General features: G+C 36.8%; 1 protein-coding gene across 2 annotated transcripts in view; it reads left to right on the top strand.

Moving 5' to 3' along the window:
- The window catches only part of LOC134533364 (sialin-like), a 29,970-nt gene extending 2,602 nt beyond the window's left edge, over positions 1–27,368 (top strand). For both annotated transcript variants that reach the window (XM_063370887.1, XM_063370894.1), the window contains exons 2-9: positions 5,876–6,051; positions 13,799–14,035; positions 18,630–18,717; positions 19,612–19,847; positions 19,928–20,077; positions 22,296–22,428; positions 24,466–24,704; positions 26,927–27,368. In XM_063370887.1, the coding sequence (XP_063226957.1) occupies positions 5,876–6,051; positions 13,799–14,035; positions 18,630–18,717; positions 19,612–19,847; positions 19,928–20,077; positions 22,296–22,428; positions 24,466–24,704; positions 26,927–27,130 (1,463 nt within the window). In that variant the 3' untranslated portion in view covers positions 27,131–27,368. The remainder of the gene's footprint in view (positions 1–5,875; positions 6,052–13,798; positions 14,036–18,629; positions 18,718–19,611; positions 19,848–19,927; positions 20,078–22,295; positions 22,429–24,465; positions 24,705–26,926) is intronic.
- Positions 27,369–27,756: the final 388 nt, after the last annotated feature.

The raw sequence follows: 27,756 nt of genomic DNA, 5'->3' as shown, positions 1-27,756 counted from the left end.
AAATACTTTTTCTAAACTATAGCCGTCATTTTTTAAACTGTTGTTATGTCTGACTATTGTCCTTACAATTCTACTAGTTGCTGTCGCAACCACATCCGAACCTTATTTTTGAAGCGTTTTCTTGCAATTAGCAGATATTTCACGAACCCGAGCCCTTTTTTTAACTAAAAATCTTGTGACAGAATAAACACCGCGTTGGCTTAGACACGGAGCACGTGCTATACAAACAACTCCCAGCTCAGAAATGATTTTTTTTTTAATACCACGAAGAAATAGATAAATGATCTAGTCAAATCCAGTATCACCAACGTACGCAATAAGAAATTCCCTTACCGCATTCACGAGTTGTATATCGAATACGGTCAGTTGAACGAGGTGTAGCAGAAATAAAACATCTGCGCAAAAACCTCCAAAACACGAAAAATGACTCATTATTGTGGTAACATAAAAACTCTATAAATTACATTATCATTTAAAAATACTTTTTCAGACACTGGGGAATCATTTTCCATTACACTGCAGTGTACACTCTATTAGGAAAACATACGCGTAGTATCAGTTACGGAAGAACAGCACAAAAAAAGTGTTATAAATTTAACAGCTTGTAGAGTTGGTAATGTCATCTTTTCTATATGTGTAATGTTCGATAGTAACTTTTAGTAGGTATTACAAACAATATGAGCAAAAAAATTCTCTTTTTTTCTGGGTTTTTAATTGGCCTACATTTTGTTCGCACAAAATAATTTACCATCGAAAACAGATTCATAATATATTAATTTTTCACTTTTTCGCCGTATTTATTATTTAATTGAGAAAGATTTGTAACATTATCCTTCAGTGATAAAATCAATAATAGTGCAATTTTAATGAGTAGAGACTTTTGTATTTTTCAGGGTGATTTAACTGAACCAACTGTATTAATGTTTTTTTTTAAACCACTATTTTATCACGGACTACGTTCGGTATAAGTTTAATCTCCGCACTCGACTCTGACAATGAAAATTTGTAACTGTACTATCCAACGTCCATGATACGTCTAAAATATAACCACCTCATGTTAAACATAAATTTACCAACCACAACAGAATAAAATACAATTTGTACGCAGGTTAGTTCGCTAATAGCAGCCGCTTCTCACGGCGATTGTTCCGGATATTATTTGTAACAAACTGTGTAATATTAATGTAGGTTATATTCTTCATATTTATGTAGTAATTCGAAACATGAAAACGAGTACAATAATAACCCATTCAGTTTTAAATAACGTGATGTGTTTTTTAGACCTTATTGTTCACAGTTTAACATCACAGCTGCGTGTGACAAGCTTAAAAAAATACTTCTGAAAGATTTCCGTCTTCTTCCTCGGACTTGGTCACGCTCATGAACTCCACTCGTTGCTCTATGTGGATGCACATGGCTGTATTTTTGAGGTTCGTACGCCTCATAAAATCCCTCATTTGACTGTTATTAAAAAAATAGCCCTTTAAAGTCCTTAAATTTCACTAAGAAGCCTTAAAAAAACTATTTTAATAATAACTTATCGCGTGTAAGTATTGGATAAATGAGGATATTTTAAAAGTTTTTTTTTTTCGTACTTGGCAGCTATCAACGCTTCATTGGCGAATTTCGGGCCACGTGAATAGATTGTATGTATAAAAAACACCTTTAATTCTTATTTTGTATCTTACCTTTAAACTAAAAGGTGTGTTTTGCGGTCTTAATTTTAAATCATAACCGTAAATGTAATAAGTGATCAAATTAAACTTTAGGCCTTATAATTTCAGATATACACTATGCTTGTGTCAGATACGTGTTCCAAAGATAATTCTGGACAATAGGGGCTTATTTGTAAGATTTGACTAACCGAAGAAATATTTTTTGTACATTAACTAAGTATTTAACATTGTTATTTTCTTGAGATGTTTTGTGATATTACAAATAGTTTTTTCACCCTTTGATAGTGGCGAAGGCAATGAAGTAAATGGGCCTTAAAAAACTCCTTGATTTTTTTATTGCACATAAGAGGGTACGAACCATGATTTTATTACTGTAGCGGCATGCATGATACTCTGCTCAAGTGTTTGTGCAGTACTGTGATAATTAATGTCATTCATCCATCCTCATATTCAATAAGCTGTTCATTGAAAGGCATTTACAATTATTCAAAATACTCCGTCAAAATTGGGAATATAATCCACGTTCTTGCGAACTTTGTTTTTCAAATGATGTAAGGAAGGAGCCCAGTGAATGGCGGTAATTACTTATGAGTCACACTGTACCTAAATAAGCTTGGCACGAAAACGTTTTGCGATATCGTACAGGTGTGTTTTGAAGAATGATGAAAATTATTGTTCCCAAATTACTAAATTAATTTTAGAAGTAAATAATATTTCAATATATTTTTTTAATTTTTTTTATTTTCAAATTATTATCCTTAATTATGGTTGTCAAAAACCACATTCTCGTTGAATTTTTGTATTTCATCTTAGTTTTTCTCCTCGTATCTTTTTTGTGTTTTACGAACACCATTATCAGTAGGTAACTGCTCCCTGATGATGGCGACTGCAATGTTGACCGAAAAGTTGGTGAATTATTCGCCAAGGACGCGGCTACAACCCAGAAGCCAAGCTACTTCATCATTATCAGCAGTTGTGTGTGTAGGTGTGTGTGTGTGTGTGTGTGTGTGTGTGTGTGTGGATTGCTGTAATGGCGTTCGCGCCACTTTCGTTTCAAACTCTGCCTTATCGACGAAGACGCTGCGTCCTTATCGCTCGCGTTTCCCGGAAGTCAGGGTGCACGAGCCTGACTAACGAGCGGGTGGCTTGATAAACAGGACACCTCATCACCTCATCACCTCATCACCTCATCAGCGCTGGGACACAAGCGCCTGAGCTCTGAGCGCCCGGGTTGGTTCTCTTGTTACGCTCGAAAATGGCTCTCACTTAGCCGTGGAAACTCCGCGCTGTGCAGGAAAGCATATGCCGTGGACTGAGGACAAAATGCAAACAGGTTCCGGACGTTTGAGCATCAAGCTAACGTCGGCTTACGATTTTTCCCATAGAAAAGTCAAAATCATCTTATCTAAATAAGGAAATTTTCGTTTGTTTATTAATTATAACTTGTTGCACCTAGAAAAGAACTAAAAGGATATTTTTATTATCGTACGAATTCGTCAAAGCAGAAATAATTGTATTTTTCGGGAGGCAAGGAAGATTGTTACAGGCTACAAAAACCACCTGTAACATTATTTTCATTACATTTTTTTTTATAATTTAAGGGCTGCTTCTGTAAATGTATCATGATAGCTCTCATGTATTTTATGTTTTATTTCCAAGTCAGACAAATCAAACCCTAAATGTAACCCGGATATTGCACAGTCTCTCTTGTTACTCGCGTTCCTTCATGACTGGCGAGTAGCTCGCTCGCGTAGACATATGGAAAGCATAAAATTAATATTCATATTTATTAGCCCTGACTTGAATACAATTTCATTAGCTAAACAAAAATAATCGTTGCCTGTTAAGATATCACAAATTGTATTGCTTTTTCACAAAATTATTACACGATATAATTTATATTTTTCTGCTACCGGCAGTTTCAACGTGCCAATTAAAATCACAAGAAATAGTCAAGTAGTAAATTGTTTCAATAAAATATAAAAAAAAAATTCAGTTCACACAAAATTATTACAGCTATTCAAACCAGTAGTTTAAAAAATATTTTAATCTCTCAGCAACTCACACTTAAGCAACTTGATTACTGTTTGATATTTTCAACTTGGAAAACTAAGGTATTTTGCACAGTATGTCTTTAGAGTGACGACCGAAAAGAATTAATGACGACAACCCCTGCTGTACTTGGGTGTTTACTGTTGCCACACTCGCCTGTGAACAAGCAGCCACTTCTCCCACGGTGAAGCGCTCCAAGACGTCGTAACTGAAGAACTCGGCGGCCAGCTTCCATCCTCTTTCCCTTCTCGACGGATGTTTGAACTTAGATGACGAGATCTCCGGACGATATGACTCGGGACATGCCTCGAAGCCCACCTCCACTCGAGAATGGCGTTCAGTTGATCCAACACTTTCCTTCGATATTATCTTTGAAAGGTTTGTGCAATGTGAGTGCATGACTTGGTGTAAGCTTTTGCCATTGCTAAGCACATGTATGTCTGTAGAAGAAAACTACAAAAAACCCAAAAGACAAAAACACAAATTAAGCAAAAAATTGATGTTGTCAACAGGATATAAACCCCACATAACATTCCATAACAGGAATATGGTCAACTAACAAATAATAACAAAGAAAATGGACTAATAGAACGAAAAAAAAACCACAAATGATGACAGCAAAAAATATTGTCCCAAAAAAAATTCAGCACAACAGTTGAAACGAGACAAAAACACGACAAAACGAAAAGACGAAACAAACAATAGTTTTCCTTCGAACACCGCCAAAGTTTATGTCAGTCACAGACCTTAATTTCCGGATTCGCCTCCTTCGCCCTCCAGCGACCTGGTGATGACTTCGACACAGCCTGTCGTGTCGCAAAAGTCCAGTTCCTTGTTTTAAACTTGGCTAGGACCATGCTTGTCTCGGTGGCGGTCCGAGTACATTCATTCCTGACCCCACGGGGTACTTGGGTCACTGTTGCTCGCCGCACGGTGAACTCGCTCGCCTTCTACTCGCTCGTCACTTACTCGTCCAGCGAGTGAAATATGTTACTGGACCCTTCCGATTCCACTGAGCGAGTTTCCAGGTTTTACTCGCCCAACTTAATTCCAGTTTTAGGTTTTAATACCACTTCTAGCCTAATTTTACCCAATTGTATTTATTGAATAAAATGACGAGAAACCTAGCAGATATGTTCGACATGGTCACTTCATATTTGCATTTTTGTCTCGTGTGGTTTACGTCAACAGTACGATTCCCACCCGCAAGCATTAGACATAACATAAGGAATGTACCAAGCTATAGTGAAAAAGCAATTCTCAGCTAGCTCGACTCCAGAGGAGAGGCTGTGGGAGCAACAGCCACTCCCCCAACCACTCCCCAGAGCAGGATATATATGTATACCATCGTAGCACTCGATATGCGGCATTTGGCAAGAGTAATTTCGTGAATGCAGCGGAACTCGCATGTAACGGAAATGTTTAAAACACGGTGCTGCTATCTGTGGCGGATGCACATACCTCAGTTCACAAAACACAAAGGGAAACTTTAGAGTATTAAATCTTTAAAGAATTTTAATTAGATTAGCAGTATTCTGATAAGATTCATTGTTAAAAATTAGGTCCAAAACCCGGGGCTTAGTAATTTTTCAAGTCTTTTCCGACTTTATCGGAGCCGTTCCATTTTATAGTTTAACCTTTCGCTCTGGAAATAGAAATACTCGATAGTCTAAGAAGCTGCTCCGGCAACGAAATCCAGCGACTACGTGTAATTCACGTCCAGAAATTTAGTTTAAAACACAACGTACGTCCTGTTATCACGCTCGGAATCGCCATATAGAATTCTACTTCAAAATATTGTCCGAGTTTCGTATTAAAAGTGTATTTCTAACGAGAGAACACGTGAATTTGCTCGTTACTGAGGCAAGGTGTAACACATCTCTGGAGAGTACTGAAAGACTCTCAAATTTATTTTATTTATGTTCACTTAAAATACTTAAAATTCATCCGTCGAACTTTTATCTCATCTAAAGTTGTATGAATTTTTTAGAGCACAGTATTTGAGACCATGAATTTGTACATATTCTAATGCCAGTGTCTGACTTGTTTAATGTCGTGATCTGCAACTGCAACTTTTCTCTGCGCGATGGCCCCGTCCCGATTGGATCCGCTCCTGGTGCTCTTGATAGGATGATTTCCGTCCTCAGGCCGGAGCAGCTGCTTGCCGAAGCGAGCCGTGATCGGGGTCATGGTGTCGCTGGGACTGATGGTGCAGTACTTCCTGAAGGTGGCCATGTCGGTCACCATAGTGGCCATGGTCAAGAGCAACGCCTCCTGTGCCGAGGAGAGCCGCGAGGGAAATGCTTCCAGCAGCTCGTCGTGTGTGAGTTAGCGCCTTGATTGTGCGTTGATGTTCCTAGACATTGTAGAGGAAGTTGCTATACTGTATCCCTCGAAACGAGTTTGGATTTAAACAGGGTGTCTATCAACCATTTTTTTTTTTTTTTTAGATTGGCAGCCTAATATTATTCCATCATTTCTGAGAAAAATATTGGGTGAATGGTCAGCTAAACTAGTTCTTTCTTAATTTAATGGAATTATTTGTACGTAATGTTTCAAAGTAATTTTAAAAAAAATCATACATTATAATGGTAAATTTCTGAACTTCTTACAACGAATTTAAGACAATTAAACACTGCTCATAATTCAATCAAACTCAACGTTTCCCAAAATATAGCCTTTGGTATAATAAATGTATATATATACATATATATATATATATACAATATAATTTTGTTTTCGATTACATTTTAAGAGCGTGCAGTTCTTTGCTTTATATTTCTGCCAAGTAAGGTTCTTCCTGCTGCCTTTGTACGTAATGTAGTTTTCATTGAAAATAAATTCTCATTTGTGTTTTAAATTATATTTGATGGTGGTAAATTACTTATATATCAATCAATTTAAGATAATATATACATGTTCATTTTTTTTTAATATGTCACTGATATTTGTTTAAATATTAATACTATTTTTTTCAATTTGCTCTCCCCCCCCCCCCCCCCCCCCCCCGTGAAAAGATAATACTTTAAAAGAGATTAAAAACTTGAACTGCCGAACAACAGACTACAGAATGATTATGAATTCAGTCCACAAACTTTGCCTGCTGGTTCATCACAAAAAGATTAATTGAAAATTTATAAGACATGATTTCAAGTGATTCCAAAACTGGTTGGAGCTAAAAAAATTGTTTGTCGTAAATAATAGAGAATGTATTCAATATGAAAAATAAACGTCTTGGAAAAAGGTTCTACAATGAACGAAAAATTATCTCCTTGAGATTCATGGGGGCAACGCTCTTTCTTTCCATAAACGTTTGGGGCTCGGTAGATTAATGTGGTTTTTAAAGACCGTTGTCTAGAAATGCTAGTAGCAAATGTTGGTGCTAAAAATCTGGAACGCCTGGCAGATGTGCAACATGCTCAACACTTAGTATGCTAGAGCTGCTACAAGTCAGGCTCACTGCTTATTAAGTGAAGTTCGAAAAAAAATTTAAAACAATTTTTAAAAGTTATAAATAATAACCATTTTAATGGTTTTTAAGTATAATGGACAGTTATAAAATGAAAGTAAGTCTTGGTGATTTTCTGTAAAGCTGATAGTTTGGCAGATAATCAACATTTTTATTGAGATAAAATAATTAAAAAATTATAAAGAGTAACCATTACTTCATATTTTTTGGTTAGAATGGACAATTATGAAAGTCAGTATTGGTAATAATTTGTTAAACTAATACTTTGACAGATATGTCTCGAATCACCACAAAACAAATGTACCAATTTAATTTGTTAGCATGAACATTTGACATCAGCTGATATATTGTATGATTTGTTCCCCATGTGTTTATGCATTCATATTAGTTGTCCATTCCTGAGATGACCATTATATGCTAAAACTGTCATAATAATATATCATGTTAAATCGATCTCCCCCGTTGCAAGAATAACTCAAAGAACGTGGAAATTCTGGGTCTATCGTTGTCGGGCTGGATTTCTCGTGCGTTGTATTCAATAGATGTGTTTTCAGTGAATGAACGTTAAGATTGGTGTGATATAAGAAAGCAATACGATTGCATCGCGTGTTCTGTGAATGATTCAGATAAAGGAAGCAGGTTGTAGAATGTAAAATATATGAAATTCGCCAACGTCCATCTCAACATCACACAGATATTACAATCGACGTTTCATCAGCTTCATAAAAAAAAAGCACACATTCACGTTGAATTTTAATGGAAGCACGTACATGAATTTTTCGCAATACTTTTCCTCCTAGCCTTTGAGGATGTGTGTTTGTTTTTTATTAGCCAGTGAACACAAATAAAAACAAAAGTGTGGTGGCTGGTGGATTTTGCGGACATCATTACAACTTCCTATGTATGTGTTATTTTTCCGCTGTTGTTTCGTTTTAATTTTTATTTTTTTATTTTTTGCAGTTTTATGCTCAGAACGGAAATCGAGTGGGCGTAACGTGTGTGCAGCATTGTTGTACGTGACTAATGTAACGGTCTCCACTTTTCGTTCTGAAAAATAATAATTTACTTATTTCCAACACTTCTCAGCTAGAACCAGGAAATATCGTAGCTCAGCTGCCAGCGTGTTAATTTCCAGTTGATAATGGACCAAGGGTTATAAATAAAATATAAGAAATACATATTTTCTCCCTTCAAAAACATTTTCTCGTGTTTCGAACTTTCAACACTAGAGGTCACCAAAAACTAAACATAATTCATTTTGGAAACCGGTAGATAGATTAATACGGCTTGAAATTTATACGTCTTTTCTTGAAATAATTTGTACGAATGCATACCGGGACTAAAATTAGGTACACCGACTTTGTAAAAGCATTTGTAATCATAAAGTCAAGGGATATTTGAAACAAAAAACGTAATTTAACACTTAGGAAACAATAATATTAGTTAATTATATTTATATTAATAGCCAAAATTTTAATTCCCAACACTTCTGGTATTATTTCAATAAGTAAATGGCAATTTTCCTTTTATAGGAGACCACGCTTGTCACAGATTTTTTAGTTAGAACTATGCTAAGTTCGTCCGGTGATTCGGAGTACTATAGTTAACCGAAATATGGCCTCGTTTTCTATAATTTCAAATATTAAAGACACTTGTAATATTCGTTTATTTTGCATATGTCTTTACCCACGCCTTGAAAACTTTCAGCTTAAAATGTTTTACCAGTGTCCATGGATTCTTTCTATGATGACATATTTTATTACCACTTTTATAAATTACTTATGTTTGTACTACCTCAATTTAATACAATTTCTTGAACAAACGTAATTGCAGTTTTGCACTATTTTTCATGGGAAACAAAATTAATTAATGCAAAATATGAATCATAAAATGAAAACATAAACCCACAGAGAACAAGCTTAAACAGCTGATGTCAAACATATAATACCAACGATGAAACTGAACAGGTATTGTGGACAACACAAAGATTACAGCACAGACGAACAAAGTTTGCTAACAACGACGAAACATGACATGACAAACAGTGCAAAACTGCAATGGCGCAGGTCCAAGAAATGGTATTAAATCAAAATTCTCCATCGCATGAATCATTTAAAGAACATACCACGTTTTAGTTAGGAATGGCATATGGTCATAGGTGTGGTGAGATTTCTGGTCATGGGTGGTCATAAACTCTATTGCAAACACCTTGATTTATCAAAGGGAAAAATATTATGTCTCGCCATTTTACTTTTCCGACACGAATCCAGGATTTTGTGATTTTGTGATTTCAAGTATAACTATTATATCGTTGTTTCATGAGTGAGATTTCTTTTCTTTTGAATTCTAAAAGAAAATTGATCATCGCGCTCATATCTCGGGGAATAGTAGTTTTTAAAACTCCAATGTTAACACATAAGTTTTAAGTGATGATTTTGCTTAAGAAAATACAACTGAGCAATATAAAATGTTGGTTTTATTTTCTTATTTTAAATATTTTGTTCTTAAGACAATTGTTTTATGATTTCATTAAAAAAGTTATAAATATGTAAATGTTATTACATAGATGACACACTCATGTCAAGATTGTAATGACATGCTTACATTAATACGTGCGCAAACCGAACTGTCGGGATATTCACTACTGCAACTCACTAATAATTTCAATTATCCTTCCAAAATAATCTAATTTAACCTTACGTAGCTAAGTTGGTTATAATTTAATTATCCTGTCTCTTTTCTAATACTGGAAGGGAGGGGTTTGGACACCCCTGGCTACGTTCCAGTAATCATCCAATGGCTGTGTCACGTGTTTTTCGGCTCGATGGATGTTGGAAACTGGTCAACTGCTTCTATAATCACTGCACGGGATTTTTAACCTCAGGGCAGGAGATTAGTGTCAGCTGTCAGATCTGTTGGGTGGTCCTGTTCCTACCCAGACCAGACTGCATGTGTAACCCTTGTAGTAGCGAGTTTGATCTACGCACTCATACATTTAGCGCATATCCACAATTTGTAAACGGCGCGCGCAGGCATTTCGTTCTATGCGGTAATCTTTGAAAATAATTTTTGAAAAGAACTCGTAAGGGTTTTTGTCGTTTCAGATTTCATTGTAAATGTTCTCTTTTAACCATTCAATGCTATTACTGTGTCTGCAAACCACACTTTTGACGTTAAACTAGTAGAAATTCCATTCTACTCCGGTGACATGCATTACTATTTCATTTCTGATGTGTAACATCTTAGCTCTCGGTATATGGTATTTGGTGGGAGTAATTACTTGAATGCGATTATGAAACAAATGTGTTACCACAGTGCTGCCATTTGTGATAGATGGCGCGAATTGAACTTCACATAGCGAGAAGGGAAACTTTATAGTATGACTGTTTAATGAATCTGAACAAGATGGGAAGTATTTTAATAAAGTTCCTTGTCGAAAATCAGGTCCAATGCCGAGGCTTAAGGTGGGTCTACACTGTATAACAAAACAAGTTATAAAATGTTATATTACAAAGTTATACAACATGTTACAAAATGAAAAGAATGAAAATTATATTACAAGTTATACAACAAAGTTATATAACCTGTTATGAAAACGTGAAGAAAAATGTTATATAACACCATGTTTTATAACAAAATAAGTGTTATAAAACAAGTTATATGTTTCCCATGCAGTGTCGGTAAAGATCAAAGGAAGTTAAATAACTTGTTGTATAACATGTTGGCCGTTTGTCCACACTAGTATACATATTTAAAAACATGTAACATGTTATGAAACAAGTTGTATTACTTGTTATATAACTTATTATTTAACTTGTTATGTAACATGTTATGAAACAAGATGTATAACTTGTTGTATAACATGTTACAAATATAACATGTTGTTGTTATATAGTGTAGACCCACCTTTAGGATTTTTTCAGGTCTTTTTCGTTTTATCGAAACAATTTCATTATATAGTTTATAATTTCGCTATGCGAATCGAATGATTCGATAGTCGACGTATCTGCTCCGGCAGCGAATTATAACTGCGGTTGGGGAATCTACGGTCATATAGACAGGTCTGGCGATTTCCTATTTTTTACCTTGGCGTGTCTCATCGGCTTAATGAAGCTCGCGGCGGCCTGCGAACTAACGGCGCTAGTATTAGTGGAACCCCTCATTAACATTGTGTTAAAAGAGAGTTTCTTATAAAATATTATATTATTCCTAATTCCGTCTCACTTTCTGGAATTTTTTCATTCATTTGGGTGCTTAGCAAAAAATCAGTTCCTATGGATATTTATAAAAAAACATTGCATTTGTGTTTCAATGGAAACTGAGTTAGCAATTTAATTATGCACGTCAAATAATTGTTTGTAAGAAGACATACACGTCGTCGTTAAAAATAACGTGTTTTGTTTTACTAATTTAACCATGGTCTTTCGCTATGAATTCATTTCCTATCATTACACAGCTGGGTAAATCTACATGCCCATATTCAAAATGTATCTTCATTAAATTATGTAATTATAAAAGCATCTATCACGCCGTACGTGCCATGGTGGTTTCCCATTTGATGGTTCCCAGCGGTGTCAAGCCCAAATTTTCCGCTCATGGGAAACATGGAGAAGGTTAACATGCGTCGATTGGTTTCCTCACGGAACTCCAGTTTCCCCCGCTAAGTCATTCAGACTCTGATCCATTATCATGTCGTCACCCATCAAAATTGGTATTGATCTCTGTGTCGTCAAAAAGTTAAGCCCATTTGTGTAGTCAACCTTTCATTCACCCAGCTGTACATTTTCGTTTTGATTTTTCGTTGCAGATATTATTAAATAAAAATTGTAATTAAATAAGATCAAGTTTATGTTTTTCTCAGCTTATAAAGCAAATATACCGAACTTTTAGAGTGTGAGAATGATGCAATAACTCAAACAATAAGATAATCACTTGATATGCCTTATTAAACAAAAAATGATATCCCATGATTTAATACTTAATTTGTAATAACTAAACTTTCTTTAATTTCGAATTTAACCCGCCTCTCAGTGTTTTCCTTCAGCGTAGAGAATGAAACAAGTGTTCTTCTGGTAGTCGGTTCAAGAGCAGCCTCTTACTGGCTATAAGTGCCTGGCAATCAGAGGAGGGTGTTCCTACCGTTGGCTTTGAAGCGGGAAAAAAAATTAAATAATCTCGTCTCATTGGCTGTTGTTGACCTTGTGTGGCTAACGATTGGTCAACAGCCAATGAGACATTGCTTTACATGATCGGCTGATACAAAAACCAATGACAGTATAGTTCGCTTCTGATTGGTTGGTACTAGAGCGAATAAGAGGAAACCTCTCGTGATTGGCTACCTGAAGAATATATCTGGTGTATGTGTGTGTATGTATGTGTGTATATATATCACATCCTTACAACCTCTCAGGTCCTAAGTCTCATTTGATTCTCAACCCTGAGGATGCCTGATTCACTACAGAGCGGAACGTCGCTATTCACTGCCACTATGGCGTTGATCAACCTCCAGAGCCAAGACAGTTTATAAATCACTAACGTTAAAGCCTGCAACCTACTTTAACTCTATTAAATGGTGTGCAGAGCTTCGGATAACATCAAGCGATTTGAAAACTGATCAAGATATTCGAGTGGCGTCTGTTTACGAAAAATATTTTTTTAATACGCTAAGGGTGGCTTTTAAACTGTATTTTTAGAAAAGTGAATGGCTAAAACGCGTGTTTTCTTATTTCTAAGCATTAAACACCCAGCAAGGATTCCTGTAAACACTCAGGCCACTTTCATTACACGTTTATCGTCATTTCTCCGCTATATAACGAAATGGTAACTGCCCAGATCCCATAGTTGCCCCATGCACGACGAGGAGACTGCGCGCCGGTCCACAGCCCTGAATATTATCTTTGAAAGATTTGTGCAATGGGAGTGCATGACTTGATGTAAGCTTTTGGACATACGCCATTGCTAAGCAATTTTTTAGAAAACTATTGTGTTTGTTTCGTCTTTTTGTTTTGTCGTGTTTTTATCTCGTTTCAACCGTTGTGCTGAATTTTTTTGGGTACAATATTTTTGTGCTGTCATCATTTGTGGGTTTTTTTCTGTTCTCTTCTGTTTTTTTTTTTTAGAAAACTATTAAGTTTGTTTCGTCTTTTCGTTTTGTTGTGTTTTTATCTCGTTTCAACTGTTGTGCTGAATTTTTTTGGGTTCAATATTTTTGTGCTGTCATTTGTGGAGTTTTTTTTCGTTCTGTTAGTCCATTTATCTTTGTTTGTTCACCATATTCCTGTTATGGAATATTATGTGTTATTTATATCCAGTTGACAACAGCAATTGTTTGCTTAATTTGTGTTTTTTGTCTTTTGTGTTTTTTGTAGTTTTCTTCTACAGACTTACATGTGCTTAGCAGTGGCGTATGTCCAAAAGCTTACATCAAGTCACCGCCCTGAAGCACCAGACAACGTCACACTCACCACCCCGTCGCACTTAACTCAAACACAAACCTGAACATATGGACCCCTTGAAAGATACCAGGGGCTGTTAGCTCAACATTTCAAAAGGGGTGGTGTTGTTGTTTGTTGTGTTTCCGATTCGCCAAAAATGAAAAAAGAGCCGAGGCGAGTTCGAGTGGAGCGGGTCCATGCAGGGCTTCGTGCTGTCGGCCTTCTACTACGGCTACATCGCCACCCAGGTGCTGGGCGGCTGGCTGTCCGACAGGTTCGGGCCCAAGTACGTGATGGGCTGCGGCGTGGCGGCGGGCGGGGCCTGCATGATGCTGGCGCCAATAGCGGCCCGGCTGAGCGTGTACGCGCTCGCGGCCGTCAGGATCCTCACAGGGGTGTTCGCGGTCAGTGGACGTCCTCGTTGGGTCGACACAGGCTAACTCTCAGAAAAATATTTGAGAAGTTTGGAACCCTGTTGTAAATTCTGGTTGACGTAAATCAAAATCTATATAAGTAAAAAATGTAAAAGTTCGTTCAAAATCTTAAACCTCCTAAAGTGTATGGGTCCATCGCTTTGGAATACTGACACAACTTTGCATTCTAATATACGATTGTGTTTTATGTACGTGTACCACACCTGCGAGAGGTAAAGAGATAAAAATATAGATATGTAAATATACATAAATTAAAATATGTGTATTTGTGTTCTGTTTTGTAATGATAAAGATATAAATAGGAAGATATATACATAGAGATAGAGATATAGAGTGGTATGGAGATATAGAGGGAGATACACAGATATAGAGAGATATAGAGCGAGGGAGATGATTAGATACAGAGAAATGTAGAGAGATATTGATAGGGAGATAGATTGAGATATATAGAAACATAGATGCATAGAGAGAGATATAGAGAGAGTGATATGCAGAGATGTTGATAGATATATAAAGAGATAGAAATAAAGAGAAGTATAGATATATATAAAGAGAAGTATAGAGAGAGAGAGATTTTTATATATAAAGAAATATAGTGTGATTTATAGAGGGACATATCGAAAGATATAGTTAAAAAAAAGAGGTTATTTATATGTTTACAAAAAATTTAAAGAGGCATAGCAATACATGCCAGGGATTAGCTAGTTGTTTTAATATAATTTCTTACTAATATCCTACTTAATATTATAAATGCGAATGTGTGTTTGTTGGTTTGTTCATTTGTCTAAATCGAATGTGTGTTTGTTCTAAATCAGCTAATGCAAAATAAAGATGCATGTGTTCTTAGCAAGAGAGACTCCACAACGTTGCGTTTTTTCTTCTTTTTTTGCTAGACAGTACCGTAAAACGGGGCTACTTTGACATGTTTTGGAAGTTTTTTGGTGGTTACATTTTTTTAACATTCAAAATTAATTATATATTTGATCCAACAGAACAATGTGTTCATTGGCTATCCAATTCATATCAATATTACTCCCCACTAGTCCCCCAAAATTTTATTTATATTTTTAAAAAAGTGTCAAAGTTACCCCGAGTGTGGGGTTACTTTGACAAGGCATTTAAATGCCACTGATGTCAAAGATCTAAAGCGTAAAGGTTTCTTTGACATTATTTAGATAAACAAATATTAATATTTTATACATTATACACAAAAATAAAAAGTAAAAACGAGTTTTTTAAAACAATTTATCATTTTTATTAAAGACTTATTTAACACAATAATACCAAACACTTAGGTTACAATTATAGGCACATAATCAGTCTTGCAATTATCTTTGAAATCATAATTAACATAAGCATTATTACAATCAACTTTAGTAATAAACGTAACAAATTTGTCAATATAAAAAGCTAAAATTAATTATTAATCCGTATCTTCGCACTCCATACATTCATAGGCAGGATTGGTTGAGCCTTTGTTACACATGCCACAAATCCATTTGTTGCAAGTGATGCAGCAAATCCAGTCAGCAGCATGGTGGTAGAATCTGAAGTCACACTTACAAATGTAACAGAGGTTGTCCTTGTTCTTGCCTTTCTTATTGCGCTTCTTTTTGCCCGTTATTTCCATCTTACGAGACAAATCACTTAGAGGAACACCTTCATCTGAAGAAGTCTGGTCAGTCTCAGGCAGAACCCGAGATGTTGAGGGAATTGATGTGAAGGTCGGGTCATCCTCGATAGCTGAGACAGTTTCAACTGAGACATCATTTTCCATTTCTGGAGCATCATCGAATGCTGGGACATCTTGGGTTGTTATAGAGATCTGTGTACCTGGTTTATGAACGACTTTCTTTCCTCTTCTGTGTCGAATTCTTTCAGAGTTGTAGCCCCTTGTCTCTTTTAAAAACTCCAGCAGACTGCTGTCGAGGACACGTCCAGACTCTTCTGAGCGATCTGCTGGAAGCTTTTTCAAAACGGCTTCCGGATCAAAAGGGCAAAGACCTGTAGTTCTGAAGGAGCTCTGTAGATTTTTTTTTATATTAGGAGCCAATGCATCCATCAATCTCTTTAGCAGCATGGGAAACTGTGGCTTTGGGATGGCGCCCCGTGTTCTTGATTCTTTTCTCCAGCTATCCAGAACCTTCCGCCATTGTTTCTTTAATGGTCCATAGATACCCACATCCAGTGGTTGCATCATGTGCGTCGAGTTAGGGATCAGAGTTGTAAAATAAATGTTGTTTTCTAGTGCAGTTTTGATGACTTCAGGTGAAAAATGAGACGCCAAATTGTCACCAATGACAACGACTTTTTCATTTTCTTCTCTGTGTTCCTTGATGTGCGGTAGCAATATTTTGAAGAACCATACTTCGAAGAGGTTCATATCAAACCAGCCGCTGCTGCTGTTCCTGTAAATAGTTTCAGGTGGCCCACCCAGTGTCCAGTTGTCGTAAAGGTGCTTCGATTTGTAGACAACCATGGGAGGAATCAAATGTCCTTCTGCTGTGCCACAGAACATGATGCTGATAGATGATTTTGAATGCTCCTGGACTCTTTCCACACGTTTGTGCCCTCGGCGTACTAGGACTTTTATCGCACCCGGGTCGTCTGTAATATTTGTCTCATCATAATTATAAATGAGAGCGGGACGTGTCTCCTCTAAAGCTGGTCTCAGATTCTCGAAAAACTCTTTTATCTCGTTAGGACCCACTGATGCCCTTGAAGTTTTGATGTTTGTGGCCAGTCTCTGCGTGAGGTTGTTCCGAGCTGCAAATTCGTTCACAAAGTCATAGCCTGGCAAATTGTCTTTCCACTGTTTTACAACTCTACCTTCCCTGTTGATAATCATTTGAACGATTGTTCGAATGTCAGCTTTTGTGAAAGGAAACCCCCAGTCTGCTAGTACACACAAGGTATCTGCTATTAATTTTTCACTCTGAGGTGTCAAAACAGTGGGGTGGCCTGGCTTTCCTTCGTGCTTGTGATGGATCCTGTTAAGAATTGTGGTCCTATTAATTTTGTATTTCTTGGCAGCACCTGCCTGAGTAAGTGTCCCCGCTCTCACTTCTGCAACAGCTTTAGCAAGGTCTTCATCACTATAATGTCTATAGTTTCGGGCACCGAGTTTTCTTTTATAAGTTCGCACCATTGTGACTCATCTGTAATGCAAATAAACACAAGGTTAACCTATAACAAATAGAAAAACCTTATATACCTACCACCGATTAAATCACATATGCACACATTTATATCTTAATCTACCAAAAAACTATATATGATTACGTAAATAATACTATAAACTTACCGAAAATTAAGCATCCAAACTGAACTAAGACGTATTTACGCACCACACTACAAACACTAACGACGAACACGCTCGGACTAGTCGGTGAGTCAGGTGATCGCAACACAACACACGCGCCCCCCTTACCGCGCCCCCCTCACCAAGCTACCCCCACCGCAACATGTCCCACTTCCCCCACCAACAACTCGTCCCACTTCCCCACTCCCCGCAGTAACCCATTCCCAGCACACACAGCACTCCCTTTCTGCCTCACAAGTCACGAGAATTCGCTCCGCACACGTTTACACCTTATTTTGGCACTCTGTTAAAGTAGCCCCAAAAACTGTCAAAGTTACCCTTAAAGTCAAAGTAACCCCGTTTTACGGTACTACATGTAAAGCTGCAATTTAATATTTTGCGTATTATTATTTATATTTCGTGAACCATCAAACACGTTTTGCGTCGAAACTCACATTAAGATTTTATAACCGCAACATTGTAATAACTGTGTACGCCATGACACTTTTTTTTCGATCGTTCTATCAACAAATAAGTCATAAGTTAGGACCAAAAACTGGATGCTGCTCGGCTTGCTGATGCGAAATAACTCAAAATTTGTATGTTTATACCACGGTACCTATATCTTATATAAAAGAGCAGGCGTTATTTTTTAAAACAGCTGAATATTCCTTCAGGATGTCTGCGTGTTCAAACGTTCCAAAATCTTCACCAAAATATCAGACGTCTGATGATGTTCTCAAATCTATATAAAACCAGATACAATAAAATTTATGAGAAAAAGAAAATAACCAAAGACTTTAATCACTACTTACCGATTTCTTCATTTTCTGCTTTTACAGTACGATTAATTTTGGCTGTCATTATTCCAGATTTATTTTAGTACGTAGTACTGCAACATTCCACGTCTTAAAATTATAACACTATTTTTATCAAGTGTAAGTACAAAATACTATTTTAAGTCCTACGGATAGCTTTCTCACAAAATAACGATACGAAAGTAATAATATGTTTAGTGCCTGAACATTTTGTCATTTATATGAAACTGGCAATAATTACCTCCCGTAATACAGAAATAAACTTGTAGAGGCCCTTTAAATTTTACCAACACATTTAATTACATTATTCTAATAGTTAAAATAAACCACTTAAGTACCTTTTCTATCACAAAAATCTAAACATTTTATTAATCTTTTTTTTAAATAATGCAAGATGGAATTATTTAAATTTGGCATGTCAATTAATAACATTTTAATTTTCCAGGGAATGTATTATCCTCCTCTTCAGGACATATTTTCAAAATGGTTTCCCCCAGAAGAACATCAGAAATGCTCATCGATGATATTTGCCTGTGAGTTTGTTGAATATATTTTGATTGTAATTTGTATATGTACTAAGCATTTCTCTTATATATTTCCGGGTATCTAACGGCAGTTTTGCCAATTTTATTTATTATTTGCCAAAATATTGACTTAACATTTCAGAACAGTTTATATTTAATCATTTCACATTCCACATCCTAGACATACAGTTGATCTATTTATCCTAATAATGTAAAATAATAAAACCTTTGACTATCCCCGCGCTGCCATTGCAATTTTAAAAAAAGGATGGATGAATTAAAGTTCTGCTGATTCTAATTGGGTAGTTATTTGATTTTTTGACAAACAAATTTAAAATTGTGGTATTTTTTTGGGGTACGCACATGTCAATTTTACTTACATTTCAACATTTGCTAGCAAAACCAAAACATGACTTTCATATCTCCTAATTGAACTTCATTAAGTAGCATTTTGGTATTAAGTAATATAACATTATATATATGTAATATTCTTTAAGTTGTAGTCTCAAAGGATTACGGTGTTCTTACAGTTCAGAGATTCTTTGTAAATCCTGTCTGTTTGGAGAGGAACCGTTGATTAGTTTGAAGATAGTGTTATTTAAAACTGTTTCTACACTTACTTAGGTATAGTATTGTTTCGTTCTTCCAAAAAAACTCACAGATAATTTTTTCAAGTTATTTGAAAGGCTTTTGGATGTGACCCTCAGATACCTAGATGTTCTACGTGAAGTTTTTTTTTTTTTTTGTAATTGAGAAAAGAATATGTATCTATATAGTCCTTGACGTTGTACTACAGTATCCTACTTAAAACATAATAATAAAATTGAGAAAGTTAGCGATTCATTAACTTCAAGAAACCACTCTGACTAGTCAGATGAACTAAAGTGTCTCCTCTGTTTGCAGCTATGTACGTCTCGAAAGTGCTCTCCATGGGACTTTCCGGCTATTTGTCGAGTTACGGTTGGGAACTGGTGTTCTACGTTTATGGCTCATGTACGCTGTTGTGGTTCATTCCGTGGCTGTTCCTTGTCCACAACTCGCCCAAAGTGCATCCGTCCATCACCGACGAAGAACGTGACTACATCACGAAACACTCTGGGCCATGGGATGACGGTGATGAAAAGGAGGCCGCACGCAAGGTAAGATAACGTGTCAGGTCATAATTGAAGTATTATCGTGTTCTTAACGCATGAAGTAATAATGGAGACGTGTGTTTCAGAGAATGCCCGTGCCTTGGCTAGCAATCCTTACATCGACTGCAGTTTGGGCGTCTATTCTGATGCAGACCGGATGCAATTACGTGTCTTACACGATGATGTCAGAGCTACCAACCTACTTGAGCAACGTACTACACTACGACGTGAAGAAAGTATGTCTGAATTTATTAATACCCATTTTTACCAATACTAGCGCATATACTTTAAACTGATCAATGGAAGTCCCTCGATATTTCTGCATTTAAATATAGCAAAATTAGTTTTTAATTCTACGTGTTTCATGGATATTTTAAGTTATTCTTACAAAAACTTTAAAATTACTAAATTTTCCCGTTAAAACATTTTAGTGCATTTGTTTAGAGATCCTACATTCACAATTAATATTGTTTCTTCGTTTACGTGACTAGCCTATAATGTTTAAAAAAAATTATTTTTTGCTGCTTTTACAGATTAAAATACAGCACGAAGGTTAAGTTGGAAACTAATAAAATAAAATTTGCCAGATACATTACTGTAAAAAAAAGTTACATAAGTTTATTGTTCTTCATTGCATGTCCAGTTGTATTTTAAAATGAAATATTAAAATAAAGAAAGTAATTGGTGGTGTATTTGGTGCAAAGTTGTAAGTATATACCTAAGTATATTTGATTTTAAAAAGTTTAAAACTTTAAAGAACATTGTTCCCGGGAGCAATTGTTCTGTATTTTAAAGTATGTAAAATATTAATATAAAGTAAGCCGTTAAATGTGTAAATATATTTCATTTGGAAAATATTGATAGTAAAACATTGATATAAACTGGATACGTAATAAGGTACAAATACCGTTACTAAAATATGCAATTTTTAAATATGTTTTTGCTAAATGAAATCTATAAAACCGTGAAGGTTCTACTGATTAAAATTTGTCTCAGTTTGCTTTTAACACGTTTCAAGATTCGTGTTAAAACCTTGTGTCTTTTTGCAGGGTTTTTTTCATTAAAGTCATAAAAATTTATTAGTTTACATATAAAGGTCCAGGACTAGGTAGATTGTGAACAGGTGCAACTTTTATGAATCTTTTGATGCACGAGATTTACTTTTAAATTCATCACGTTAACTGTAGTCGAATTGGGTGTTAGATAAATGGTATATTTAAGTATTTAAAATAACTTTTTTTCTAATACGAAGCATTAAAAAACTATACAGTAAAATATAACATATTATAAAACAGCAAACCAAAGAACAGATCGTCAAACAGCTAGGCAACAGTGAACCTTCATAGGTCCAAACTTTAAAAAAGTATAACAACTCGTGCGTTTTGTTCTATGTTTACCTTCATGTATGTTTTACTGTATTCAGTTCTTACAAGTTCGTTCATTTATTCATATTTGATAGTGTAAATATTCTGTAAAATTCGTTAATAATTAAAATAACATCATTCCTTTTATAATTAAATATATACTGCGGGCATTTTACTTCGTTGACGAAACCTCACTTGAACCCTCAAAGAGCCAGTAAAATCACCCTATTGCCAATTAAGCTATTATAATGATTATTTTAGGTGTTTTCTGTCTAATTGGTTTTCTTCCACACTTTTTTCTCTATCACAGTACGTGTGTTTAGATTGAGTGTTAACATTTTCATTTTTTACAACGATTTGATAAACCCTTTTAATTTTTGTAATTGCTTCAATCATCGAACTGTGTTCTGGAGTCTTTTACGGATTTTATCCATGAAAGTTTATTTACGACTCTTTGTTACCGTTATGAACACTATGGCTTGTAGCTTTAGGGAACACTCAATTTACGTATTACCTCAAAAACCATGCATTTATATATATGTGTGTGTGTGTGTGTGTGTTGGTGTGTGTGTGTGTGTGTGTGTTGAATCCTCGGCTTGTACGATCGTGGAGTTCCATTTCTGGAAAAGATTAGTACAGGAAGTACCAATTTTGTTAGTAAGGCTGGTTTTCCTTGGACAATAAATGAGAAATGAGCTTTAAGTGCATTTTAAGTGTGCCTACCAACTAAAAGTGCTGTTCTATTTCTCACTTGGAAGCACATTACCAATGTGACATTTTAAATTGAATTATTTATGTTGCCTGCTCTTCACTGTCAGCTTAATGACCCTTTGCCATATTGTGTTAAATTTGGGGAAAATAGTGTGATCTTTGCAGATGATCTACTTAATTAAAATACTTGAAAAAATTGGTTTCGGAGAAAATACGCTAGTCACAGTAACATCCTATTGTGTTTCGTTTTCCTTCCTAAGTTTTATATTGAATTTAATATTTCCAAACATTTGTTGTTTTTTAATGTTTAAGAATTAAATTCTGTCAGTTAAGCAGTTGCAGATACCTTTATACCATTGGGAACATTTTTTTTTTTTAGAGTGGATGGGTATCTTCACTTCCTTATGTGTTTGGTGGTATAAGCTGCCTTGCTAGCGGGAACATTTCCCAGTGGCTTCAGGAGAAAGGCTACATCAGTCGGTTAACTGCTTACAGAATTTTCAACGGAATATGTAAGTTTGATAAGGTCATGTGGCTTTTTGTAATTCTAAGGCTAAAAAATTTCATTACCACCATTTTATTAATATATAACTACTATAACCGTTTGAATTATATAGGTGTTATTTGATTCTAATTTCAAAGACCACTAACGCTATTCAAATGTGAAGGCCAATTCTACTACCCTCATTGCTTAGAAACTTCTAGCCTTTAGAATTTTTTTTAATAACCTGAATATACTTATACAAAGGTATATTATCTATAAAATAAAAAGTTAAGATGTATTATTTTGATCTCTTCATAGATTTATAAATAATCTGAAGAATAAATATATTTTAATACGAATAAAATGCTATGATAAATTAATAACAAAATAATGATTTATTTATTTAAAATTAATGTGTGTACTTAGGTCTTATTTATTTATTTATCCTTTTATTAAATCTAGAGACTTTATACTCTGGAGGGTAAAGTAATATTTGCAAGATTATTATTAAAACAACTCTTATACTACTAAAGATAACCTCAAGTACCAATATATAAATTTACAAAAAAAATCTATTTCATTTTAGAATTTTTACTCTGAAAATAAAGTTGCATAACAATATTGTAGACTCTCGTTTTTGTTAGATCAACATGATGTCAATGCTGGGTTCTTCAGAGCTCTTTACACGTCAATATGGGGAAAAAGTATTTTATTATTATTATTGCAATTACATTATCTATATAAATAAAAATGTAAATGTCCGGTCGTTCAAAATCTTAAATCTTTGAAAGTTCTTTACCGATTACTTTGAAATTTTGACACAGCACTACATTCGAATACGCGCTTGTTTTTACATACCTATATTACACTTGCGACCAGTAAAAAGATAGATAAATATACATATGTAAAAAAGCTATTTTTTTAATATATTGTTACGATTTACCGTGGGTTCGTAAAGGATAGCCCAACTAAAGAATTTTATCACACACAGTTTTATTGATGGCCACTACTTATGTCACTTACAAATAATCTAAAATGGCAAATAATTAACTCCAGTTAAAGAAATGTCTATTCCCCAGTCACTCGTTTCTCACACACCGCACACCTCGCTGGGCCGCGCCTCTGCCGTAGCACCCTTCGCGGACCTCCGTCGCAGGACTCCGTCGCCGCACTCCGCCGCCGCCGTCGCACTTCCCCTTCGCCGAGATCCCACTCGACGCCTCGCTCGGAACTTCGGCCGGGACTCCGCCGCACCCGCGGCACTATCGCCCAGAAGCTTCGCCGCGGGGAAACTCCCGACTCCACTCACTCACTCACTCCCTGCCCTGGAACCTTCGTCCAGGGACTTCGCCACTCCGCCGCACCCGCGGCACTATCGCCCCGGAAACTCCGCCGCGGGAAAGCTCCCGCCTGAACTCTCTCTGAACTCCGACTCTCTCTCTCTCTCGAGGCCGCCGTCCTCGTTTTATCTATCAGCCGCAATTTCCAGAACTCCCGAGCGCGGGCGGGACCAGTCGCGTCATTCCGCGCCGACCCGACGGCAGAAATCTCTCGAAACACGTGTCGGCGGCTCGCGTAACTCCGCAGCTGTCAGGTTTCAGTTACGTGTCAAAGGCAGGGCGCCGCGCGGGGAGTGGTGGGAAGGAGGTGGGAAAGCGACAATCCTTGTTATCTTCCAGGCGCGCGCGACGCATATCATGTTGCGGCAGCCGCCAGCCAGCTCTGCACCTGCACGTGTCCCGGCCTTGCTCACGTTCGGAACAATATTATCGTTGCTATATATTGACGTATATAGAGATATGTAGGTATACATAGTAGAGATATAGAGGGTCTATATGAACATATAGATTTAGAGATATATAGAGATAGAGAGATGTATATATGTGTATAGAGATACATGTAGAGATATACATAGAGAAATAGAGAATTATATAGAGATATAGAGAGATGTTTTGTATGTGTGTACCCACTTCAAACAATTTACATTTGAAAAAATGTGTTGCGGCATTGCACCGCATGCCGGGTGCTGGCTAGTACCTCACAAAGTGCGCCGACCTGCCGCCAGGCGCGCTGGGCTCGGCCGCCTGCCTCGTGCTGGTGGCCAACGTGCGCGGCGAGCTGGCGGCCGTGGGCCTCATGGCGTGCCTCATGCTGCTGTACAACGCGTGGGGCGGCGGCAGCACCACCAACTTCCTGGACCTGGCCATGAACCACGTGGGCGTGTGCTCGGGCATCCAGCTCACGCTCGCCAACTCCATGGGCGTGGTGACGGCCCAGGTGGCCGGCGTGCTCACCGACGGCCAGGTGGGCGGTCGGCGACATGTTGGCCAACCACCACGTCCAAACACCTAACCCCGCTAGATAGATCCGATAGATCCTCGCCGGTACATGACTTGCACGTGGTGCTGTCCTTCCACATTTTCCATGTCATCACCTGTACACGCCTTTAAGGGGGTGCCTCCCATTTCAAGTCATGATTTTATATTTATATTAATCACTGATCGACTTTAAGTCTTTTTCAATTGTTTAACTTTCACGAAATGAAATATATATATATATATATATATATATATATATATATATACAGCGCGTACTTTTCGCATAATTAGCGGCCAAAGTTAACAGTTTTAACGTTTTTGGGTTGTACAAATAAGGACAATTTAAGTCATTGCACAAATGAAACTTTTTAGGTTTAATTGCAATGCCGCTGGCTACTTCATGATATGGTTTACATTTTTATCACAATAACTCATTTCATGTTTTTTTGGCTGTTAAAATCGTAACAAATTTGAGAATTTAGAAATGCCAGGTAAAATTAATTGATATTATCTGAAAGAAATTCAAACCAATTTTTAAGTAGCCAATGGCATTGTAGTTAAACCTAAAAAGTTTCAGTTCTGCAATAAATTAAATTCTCCTTATTTGTACAACCCAAAAACGTTAAAAATGTAACTTTGGCAAAAAGTATGCGCTGTATAATTTTTCATTTCGCGAAAGTTAAACAATTGAAAAAGTCTACAAGTTTATCTGTAATTACTATAAATTATAAAATCTTGACCTGAAATGGGAGGCACCCTCTTAAAGCGGTGCAGTTTCCTCGAAATTTTCAATATCCTAATCTGTACATTCCTTGCACGCGGTGCATTTTCCTCGGCATTTTTCATGTCCGTACCTGTACATACCTTGCCATGCGGTGCATTTTCCTCGAAATTTTTATTGTCATCGCCAGTACGTAGCTTGCACGCGGTAGGTACTATTCTTCAACATTTTCCATGTCATTACCTGTACATAGATTTTCGACTGTACTTTCGTTGCACGCCTTGTATGTTCTTGGACTTGCCGGAAGGCACACTAGGCACTTTCAACGTGGCTGTCCGAGTTCGACTCCCGGAGTAATTCGCGAATTGGAAAGGTTGCGAGTGTTGCAGTGAGTGTGTAGGGTTTCTCGTGGTGCTCCTGACGCTGATCCATCTCTTAGTTTTATCCCTCACGCGTCTCGTTTTACTTCGGGGTCAACGAGATATTTTAGACTCGAAGCTCTGATACTAAAATTGATCATAAAATATGTTTGAAGTGTTTCATCAGCTGCAAAACCGATTTGCATTACAGACACTAGCATCAATCCTGTAAGAACGAGGTTTTTATGGGTTAAGGGGGTAGCGTTAACACGACTTACATTCGCCGCTGCGTTCCTAGGTTCAATTTCCCAGTTGATACGAATTTGGTGAAATACTAAGTGTACTGTCTACTCTTACTTCCCTTGCCATTGTATTTCATCGTTGCTTCAACGAAAATAATAAGACATGTTCACGGTAGCTCTTAAAATAACTATCACTTTAGTGTTGGAGATATCACAATAAATCTTGTTTGGCGAAATGTTCGAGTTAAAAATTGATGCTAACAGTCTTAATTACCTGAAGATAAAATATTTAGTAAACAATAAAAGACTTTATAAACAGTAGACATGAAAATGGAACGTCCTTGACCTCCAACCTGGTGGCGAGCGAAGTAAGGAATCGCAAAAAAAAAAATAACTCAGACAATTATTTAAGAAAACAAAATAGTTAACCTGACTGCGTTAGAATTAACAGAAATAAAATCAGAGCTAAGTAAAAATTTACGTATGCACCTTAATAAAACAATATCGTAAAACAGATAAAACAAACTGATGATGGCGACTGCAATGTCAACCGAAACGACGGTGAATTATTCGCCAAGGACACGGCTACAACCCCTGAAGCCAAGCTACTTCAGACAATGGCCGTGAAAGCCTGCGAACATTATTAACAAAAATAATAACAATTTTTTTTTATTATTTTGTAAATAAAGAATAACTGCAAAACAAATATCCATGGTAGGTATGGTAAAATTAATTGGGATTGAGGTTTTATCGGAACCAAAAACTGACGGATTTGTATTGTTTACGAAAGTTATGGAAATTTTTTTTCTGCATTGGTGCGTCTTAATAAATTAAAACTTCAGTTGTGTGAGTAAAATAATAATATTTATTTATGTTTCCCCCCCAGCAAACTGCTGAGCAGTGGGCGAAGGTGTTCTACATAGCCGCGGGAGTGGTAGCGCCGCCGTACGTGTTCTTCCTGGTGTTCGGGTCGACGGACGAGCAGCCGTGGAACAGGCCTTCAGCGCCGCCAGCGCCACCCGGGGAGCCGGGGCAGGATGTGTCCGCCAGGAGCAAGAAGCTGAGCGCGGAGCAGTTCCGCGACTTGTGAGGCCCCTGGCCTTGAGGCTGCCGGCTGTGTATTCTCGAGCCCTACTCGTGCACAGAGACCGCGGATTCATTTCATGATATGCTAGAATTATAATAATTACTCTGACGCGAAATTTCGTTTCAGGGTGTGTTTGAAATCCTCACTTTAAATACGATATTTTTTTTTAATCACCGCAAATCAGTGGAATTTTACCGATTTGCGATAGTTTGAAAAATAGTTGTATATTTGGAGTGCACGTTGTCGCAGGTAACATCTGAACTTTAATCAATCAGTTTTTCGGACGTGTGGGGGGGGGGGATGGGGGATTTATATCTTCAGACTATCCAGAATGCCGTTAACACGTTGTCTGTTGATTCGCGCGAAAAAAAAAAAAAAAATCTGACGACTTGTTCTTGAAGTATTATATTTGAAAGATTTGTGCAATGGGAGTGCATGACTTGATGTAGGCTTTAAGCAATGGCGTATGTCCAAAAGCCTACATCAAGTCTTGTTCTTGAAGTGTATGAACGAAAAGTATTCAAACCAACCAACCATTCTTCTTTCCAAAGTCTACAGTGATTAATTCAGGAGCTAACTTCACGCCCGTGCAAACACCAACACCGGCCGTGTCCCACCAACAATATCGG

This window comes from Bacillus rossius, chromosome 1 (assembly GCF_032445375.1).
Source record: "Bacillus rossius redtenbacheri isolate Brsri chromosome 1, Brsri_v3, whole genome shotgun sequence".
NCBI lineage: Eukaryota > Metazoa > Arthropoda > Insecta > Phasmatodea > Bacillidae > Bacillus > Bacillus rossius.
The sequence above is the reverse complement of the archived record's forward strand: the minus strand, read 5'-3'. Positions and strand labels throughout refer to the sequence as shown.